The sequence below is a fragment of the Bison bison genome, unplaced genomic scaffold (genome assembly GCF_000754665.1).
Source record: "Bison bison bison isolate TAMUID 2011002044 unplaced genomic scaffold, Bison_UMD1.0 scf7180017864317, whole genome shotgun sequence".
NCBI classification, from domain to species: Eukaryota; Metazoa; Chordata; class Mammalia; order Artiodactyla; family Bovidae; genus Bison; species Bison bison.
This window is the reverse complement of record NW_011494889.1, coordinates 9,522,115-9,530,242: the sequence shown is the minus strand read 5'-3', so window position 1 is coordinate 9,530,242 and position 8,128 is coordinate 9,522,115. Positions and strand designations below refer to the sequence as shown.

The 8,128-nt window shown below is 45.3% G+C and overlaps 1 protein-coding gene across 1 annotated transcript in view; it reads left to right on the top strand.

Annotated features, from left to right (window-relative positions):
- The window catches only part of SCPEP1 (serine carboxypeptidase 1), a 34,574-nt gene that overhangs the window by 7,316 nt on the left and 19,130 nt on the right, over window positions 1–8,128 (top strand). The window contains exon 3 of the mRNA XM_010852923.1: window positions 7,094–7,183. Within this exon, the coding sequence (XP_010851225.1) occupies window positions 7,094–7,183 (90 nt within the window). The remainder of the gene's footprint in view (window positions 1–7,093; window positions 7,184–8,128) is intronic.

Genomic DNA, 8,128 nt, shown 5'->3' with positions numbered 1-8,128 from the left:
GTCCGACTCTTTGCGACCCCATGAATTGCAGCATGCCAGGCCTCCCTGTCCGTCACCAACTCCCGGAGTTCACTCAGACTCATGTCCATCAAGTCGGTGATGCCATCCAACCATCTCATCCTCTGTTGTCCCCTTCTCCTCCTGCCCCCAATCCCTCCCAGCATCAGAGTCTTTTCCAATGAGTCAACTCTTCACATGAGGTGGCCAAAATACTGGAGTTTCAGCTTTAGCATCATTCCTTCCAAAGAACACCCAGGACTGATCTCCTTTAGAATGGACTGGTTGGATCTCTTTGCAGTCCAAGGGACTCTCAAGAGTCTTCTTCAACACCACAGGTCAAAAGCATCAGTTCTTCGGTACTCAGCCTTCTTCACAGTCCAACTCTCACATCCATACATGACCACAGGAAAAACCATAGCCTTGACTAAGACGGACCTTTGTTGGCAAAGTAATGTCTCTGCTTTTGAATATGCTGTCTGGGTTGGTCATAACTTTCCTTCCAAGGAGTAAGCATCTTTTAATTTCATGGCTGCAGTCACCATCTGCAGTGATTTTGGAGCCCAGAAAAATAAAGTCTGACACTGTTACCACTGTTTCCCCATCTATTTCCCATGAAGTGGTGGGACCGGATGCCATGATCTTCGTTTTCTGAATGTTGAGCTTTAAGCCAACTTTTTCACTCACTCTCTTATACAATATCGTAATTAACAACTTTTAAAGATTAGGCTCGATTTATGGTTCTAGAAAATATTGGCTACGTTCCCTATGTTCCACAATGTGTCCTTGTAACTTACTTATTTCACACGTGTAGTTTGTACCTCTTAATCCCCTTCCCCTGCATTGCCCCTCCCCTCTCCTCTTTCCCTACTGATAACCACTGGTTTGTCATCCATAGCTGTGAGTCTGGTTCTTTTTGTTATGTTCAGTAGTTTGTTGTATTATTTAGATTCCCCATAAAAGTGACATCATGCAGTATTTGTCTTTCTCTTTCTAACTTACTTCACTTAGCATGATACCCTCCAAGCCCATTCATGTTGCAGCAGATGGCAAATGTTTGTTCTTTTTATGGCTGAGTAGTATTGCGTTGTATATGTGTACCACATCTTCTTTATCCGTTCATCTGCTGATGGACACTTAGGTTGCTTCCATATCTTGGCTATTTATAAATAAGGCTGCTATGAACATTGGGTTGCATGTATTTTTTCGGATTCGTGTCTGTTGTTTTTAGATGTATACCTAGGAGTGGAATTGCTGGATCATGTGGTAGCTGTAGCTTTAGTTTTCTTGAGAAACCTCCATACTCTTTTCCACAGTGGCTGAACCCATTTATATTGCCACCAACAGAGTACAAGGACCCCTTTTTTCCATATTTGTTCTTTTTGCTCTTTTTGATGATTGCCATTGTGGCAGGTATGAAGTAATTTCTCATGAGGGTTTTGATTTGCGTTGCCATGATTGTTAGCAGTGCTGAGCATCTTTTCATGTGCCTACTGGCCATCTGCATTTCCTCTTTGGAAAAATGTCTGTAACGTTCTTTTGCCCGTTTTTAAATCAGTGTTGTTTTTGATATTGAGCTGCGTGAGCTGTTTATATATGTTGGGTATTAACCCCTTTTTGGTTATATCATTCACACGTATTTTCTCCCGTGCAGTAGTCTTTTCATTCTGTCAGTCGTGAGGACCCTCGCTCATTTCACTGTGTGTCGCATGCATTTTTCAATGCTGTCACATAATTTCTCATGGTTTCTGACCCTAGTGTCACATTCCATCGTTTAGGTGATCGTGGTTTACTAACCCATTGCCCTGCTGGGGGACACTGGAGTTCCACCCTTTTGCTGTTCTAGATATGACTTTAATGAACAGCTCCCTCTGACTTGCGAGCTTTTTACTGCTGCATTAGGAAATCTTAAGATATAGAGTGCGTATAATTAGAGAGATTTATAGCCTCTCAGTTTTGTAATCGTTAGCTTGGCATAGTTTCAGCACATTAGGTAGTTTCATAACATCTTTCCCTGTCGGGGTCCTTTACATACCCCTGAGCCCTGACTCTGTGTTGTTCCTTTTTCTCCTTTCGATTTCCCTCTGTAGACTGGCCTGGCTTCTGTTTTGCTGAGCTGTTTCCTTCCATCTTTGCGTATCTCCCTTTCCTATCCATCTTGCACAGGGAGACAGTGTCCTTTTACTTGAGGCTGGTTGTTGGGCCTCCCAGCCTCTGAGGTTTTATCCAGAAAAGCACCAACCATCCTTTTCCCCTCACTGTCTCCTGAAGGACCTCCTCCCTTCTCTTAGACCTGAGAACCTCTGCCTCTTATATTCTGAGGCTCTAGCCCTGAGCTTCTGCCCGGAATCCTGCCTCGCCCCGGCCACCCAGGGGACTGAGTGCTTCCTGCCCTGGGACTTCTGTGTTTGCGGCATTGTATCCTGGGGATCATCCTGATCAAACTGCCCCTTGGTCTGGGTCCCTTGTAAATCCTCAGGGTCACAAGGCCAGTCCCAGTGGCAGCCCTAATTACATGTCCCCTCCACGGGCCCTACTGCTCATCTTCAACGGGAGAGTGTTTGGATGAGATGTCTTGAACTCAGCGAACCCCACATCAGGCCGTGGCTCAAGCTCAGAGAATCAAAGATAGGAAAGCACCCTCTGGGAATGCTTGACCTGGGCACTTCCTATCAGCAAAACTTCAGCAGTTACCAGGGGGCTCAGTGAGTCCAGATGTCCCTGGTGACCCTGTGAGGGCCCTGTCGGGCTCCTGGGCACAAGGCCTTCCTGTGTTCCTCGTTTCTTTGATTATAGGAAACTGCTTTCATTCAGCCTCCATACTCTGAGTTCCAGTGGGCAGATTCAAGCAGTTGATAGTTAGGGAAGGGAGGGGGTGCGAGACCAGGGAGAAACAAACCATCAAGAGCAGCCTTGGGGTAACATCCGGTTTCATCATCAAAGGATGTTGTTATATTTCAGTCACTAAGTCCTGTCCCACTCTTTGCGACCCCACGGGCTGCAGCACACTAGGCTCCTCTGTCCTTCACTATCTCCCGGAGTGTACTCAAATTCACGTCCATTGAGTCACTCACGCTATCAAACCATCTCATCCTCTGCTACCCCCTTCTCCTTTTGCCTTCAGTCTTTCCCAGCATCAGGGTCTTTTCCAATGAAACGCATCTTCACTTCAAGTGGCCAAAGTATTGGAGCTTCAGCTCAGCATCAGTCCTTCCAGTGAATATTCAGGAGTGATTTCTTTTAGGATTGACTGGTTTGACTCCTTGCTGTCCAAGGGACTCTCAAGAGTCTTCTCCAGACCACAGTTTGAAAGCATCGATTCTTCAGTGCTCAGCCTTCTTTATGGTCCTGTTCTTACACTGTACATGACTACAAGAAAAACCATGGCTTTGAACCTACAGACCTTTGTTGGCGAAGTGATGTCTCTGCTTTTTAATACGCTGTCTGGGTTTGTCATAGCTTTTCTTTCAAGGAGTAAGCATCTTTTAATTTCATAGCTGCAGTCACCATCTGCAGTGATTTTGGAGTACAGGAAAATAAAATCTGTCACTGCTTCCATCTTTTCCCCTTCTATTTGCCATGAAGTGATGGGACGAGATGCCATGATCTTAGATTTTTTTAATACTGAGTTTTAAGCCTGGTTTTTCACTCTCTTCTTTCACCCTCATTAAGAGGTTCTTTAGTTCCTCTTTACTTTCTGTCATTGGAGTGGTATCATCTGCATTTCTGAGGTTGTTGATATTTTTCCCAGCAGTGTTAATTCCAGTTTGTGATTCATTCACCCTGGCATTTTGCGTAATGTACTCTGCATAGAAGTTAAATGAACAGGGTGACAGTATACAGCCTTGTCATACTCCTTTCCTAATTTTGAACAAGTCAGTTGTTCCGTGTCCAATTCTAACTGTTGCTTCTTGACCTGCGTACAGATTTCTCAGGAGACAGATAGTATGGTCTGGTATTCCCATCTCTTTAAGAATTTTCAACAGTTGGTTGTGATCCCCATAGTCAAAGGCTTTAGCATAGTCAATGAGGTAGAAGTAGATGTTTTTCTGGAACTCCCTTGCTTTCTCTGTGATCCAGTGAATGTTGGCAGTTAATCTCTGGTTCCTCTGCCTTTTCTAAATCCAACTTGTACATGTGGAAGTTCTTGATTGATGTACTGCTGAAGCCTAGCTTGAAGGATTTTGAGTATAACCTTGGTAGCATGTGAAATGAGTGCAATTGTGCAGTAGTTTGAACATTCTTTGGCATTGCCCTTCTTTGGGATTGGAATGAAAATTGACCTTTTCCAATCTTCTGGCCACTGCTGAGTTTTCCAAATTTGTTGATATATTGCATCATCTTTTAGGATTTCAAATAGCTCAGCTGAAATTCCGTCTCCTCCACTAGCTTTGTTTGTAGTAATGCTTCCTGAGGCCCACTTGACTTCACACTCCAGGATGTCTGGCTCTAGGTTAGTGACCATACCATCATGGTTGTCTGGGTCATTAAGACCTTTTTTGCATTGTTCTTCTATGTATTCTTGACCTCTCTTCTTAATCTCTTTTGCTTCTGTTAGGTCCTTACTGTTTCTGTCCTTTATTGTGCCCAAACCTTGCACGAAATGTTCCCTGGATATCTCCAGTTTTCTGAAAGAGATCTCTAGTCTTTCCCATTCTGCTGTTTTCCTCTCTCTTTGTATTGATTGCCTAGGAAGGCTTTCTTCTCTCTCCTTGCTGCTCTTTGGAACTCTGCATTCAAATGGGTATATCTTTCCTTTTCTCCTTTGCCTTTAGCTTCTCTTCTTTTCTCAGCTGTTTGTAAGGCCTCCTCAGACAACCACTTTGCCTTGTTGCATTTCTTCTTCTTGGGGATGATTTTGATCACTGCTTCCTATACAATATTATGAACCTCCATCTATAGTTCTTCAGGCACTCTGTTTACCAGATACAATCCCTTGAATCTATTCATTGCCTTCACTGTATAATCATAATGGATTTGATCTAGATCATTCCTGAATGGCCTAGTGGTTTTGCCTGCTTTCTTCAATTTAAGTCTGAATTTTACAATAAGGAGCTCATGATGTGAGCCACAGTCAGCTCCCAGTCTTGTTTTTGCTGACTATATGGAGCTTCTCCATCTTTGGCTGCAGAGAATATAATCAGTCTGATTAGGTTTTAACCTTTTGGTGATGTCCATGTGTAGTTAACTCTCATGTTGTTAGATAAAAATGTTTGCTCTTGGCAAAACTCTGCTAGCCTTTGCCCTGCTTCATTTTGTACTCCAAGGCCAAACTTGCCCATTACTCCAGGTATCTCTTGACTTCCTGCTTTTGCATTCCTGTCCCCTAAGATGCAAAGGACATCCTTGTTTGGTGTTAGTTCTAGAAGGTGTTGTAGATCTTTGTAGAACCAGTCAACTTCAGCTTCTTTGGCATCAGTGGTTGGGGCATAGACTTGAATTACCATGACTTTGAATGGTTTGCCTTGGAAATGAACTGAAGTCATTCTGCCTTTTTTTTTTTTTTTTTAATTTTTTTTTTTTTTAAACTTTACAGTATTGTATTGGTTTTGCCAAATATCGAAATGAATCCACCACAGGTATACATGTGTTCCCCATCCTGAACCCTTCTCCCTCCTCCCTCCCCATACCATCTCTCTGGGTCGTTCCAGTGCACCAGCCCCAAGCATCCAGTATCGTGCATCGAACCTGGGCTGGCGACTTGTTTCATACATGATATTATACATGTTTCAATGCCATTCTCCCAAATCTTCCCACCCTCTCCCTCTCCCACAGAGTCCATAAGACTGTTCTATACATCAGTGTCTCTTTTGCTGTCTCGTATACAGGGTTATTGTTACCATCTTTCTAAATTCCATATGTATGCATTAGTATACTGTATTGGTGTTTTTCTTTCTGGCTTACTTCACTCTGTATAATAGGCTCCTGCCTTTTTTGAGATTGCATCTCATTACCCCATTTTGGACTCTTCTGTTGACTATGAGAGCTGCTCCATTCTTTCTAAGGGATTCTTGCCCACCATCATAGATATAATGGTCTTCTGAATCAAATTCACCCATTCCCATTCATTTTGGTTTACTGATTCCTAAGATGTCCATGTTCACTCTTGCCATCTCCTATTTGACCACTTCTAATTTGCCTTGATTCATGGACCTAACACTCCAGGTTCATATGCAATATTCTTTACAGCATCAGACTTTATTTTCACCAGCAGGCACATCCACAGCTGAGCGTCATTTCCACTTTGGCCCAGTCTCTTCATTCTTTCTGGAGCTATTAGTAATTGCTTTCCACTTTTCCCCGGTAGCATATTGGACACCTTCTGACCTGGCAGGATCATCTTCCAGTGTCATATATTTTTGCCTTTTCATGCTATCCATAAGTTTCTCAGCAAGAATACTGAAATGGTTTGCCATTTCCTCCTCCCATGAACTGCATTTCATCAGAACTCTTCACTGTGAACCACCTGTCTTGGCCCTGCCTAGCATGGCTCATAGCTTCATTGAGTTACACAGGCCCCTTTGCCACGACAAGGCTGTGACCCATGAAGGCGTCATCAGAGATTAAGCTATTTTGCTTATACTGAAACACCCTCCAGGTAGGAGAAGGTGATGATTAATGATAGTATGCCGCCCTCCAGCATGTAGACTCCAGACCAGTTGGACCTGAAGGTTGATGAGGTTAACTCCTTACCTTACCACCAACCCATGAGAAGAGTGTCCATGAGCTGATCACACCCACCCTCTTTGAACAATTTCGGTTAATATAAAACTTGTCACTGTCTTCCCCAAGTTGGGATGCTTGGTTTTGAGGGCATTAGCCTGCTGTGTCCCCCATTACCTGGCGAAGTGATAAAGCTGCCCTGTTCTACTTCACCCACAACTCGGTCTCTGAGATGTGATTCAGCACCCGTGCACAGAAAAGCTGAGCTTTCAGCATCCCTTGCTCAGTGGACCAGCTGTGTCCTGTGTGTAAGGTTGACGCAGCCGTCGCTGGGTCATAAATCATTTACAGTGAGTGTGGTCATTGCTGTAATGATGAAGGTTTAACACACATTTTCTCTGAGTTTATTTTTGGTTCTTTCTTTCTTCCACAGGGTGGTCCAGGTGGTTCCAGCACTGGCTTTGGAAACTTTGAGGAAATCGGGCCGCTTGATAGGAATCTCCAGCCACGAAAGACCACTTGGGTACAGTGAGGAAGGCCCAGAACTCTCAGTGTCACGTGGCCTCTCGCAGACTGAGCCCCACCTGATCCCATCCCATCCCCAGGTTGAGGGGCCCCACCCCGCCCCCGCCCTCTTCCTCTGTATGCAGGGGGGCCTTGGGTGCTTGTCCATTTCTGAAGGCAGCTTGTCCTACACCGGTCACCTTCCCAACTCCATGACCTTTCTCTCCACTCCCCTGCAGAAAGCTCCGTCTGCTCTCGCAGACACCTGGACCTTGGCATTACCCAGGCGCTAGACCTTGCTACAGTCTCAGACACCAGAGTCCCACCCCCTGGCCACGACCTCCAGTCCTTTCTTTCTTCTCCTCCTCTCCTATCTCAGTGCTTGTCTTCCTCCAGACCTCCGACCCCTTGTCTTCTGCCCTTGTGATGCCTCTCTGGTTCTCTGACTCTGCACTGCGCCTTCATTCTCAGCTTCACCTCCTCACCCGCCCCTGTCTGACCAGACCCTGCCCCCCCGGCTCCCTTGTTCTTCTCCCTCCAGTCTGGGGTCCGTCCCGCTGTCCCCACGCTCGACCTCTGCCCCCAGGCTGCCGGATGCTGAGGGGCTCGGCGGGGGGGGGGTTTGCTCTGGGCTCGTGGCCACCCTCTGCTCTGTGCCTCTGCCCCTCCCCCATCTGCTGATGGACCCTTAGGTTATTTCCACCTTTTGGCTGTCATGAGTAATGCAGGCAACATTAGCGTACAGATACTGGTTGCAGTTTCAGTTTAGCGGGGAATTTCTGGGTCCATTTGTAGCTCTGTGTTTAATACCCAAGGTTGTTAATATTTTTCATCCACCCCTCTTTCACTGCCTTTCAGGGGTGCGTTCAAAGGTCTCCCGCATTCCCACCCTGTAATCTACATGCCACACAAATGAAACTCTCCAATGCCAGTCCCTCCTTAGTTTACCATCTTTCAGGTTCCC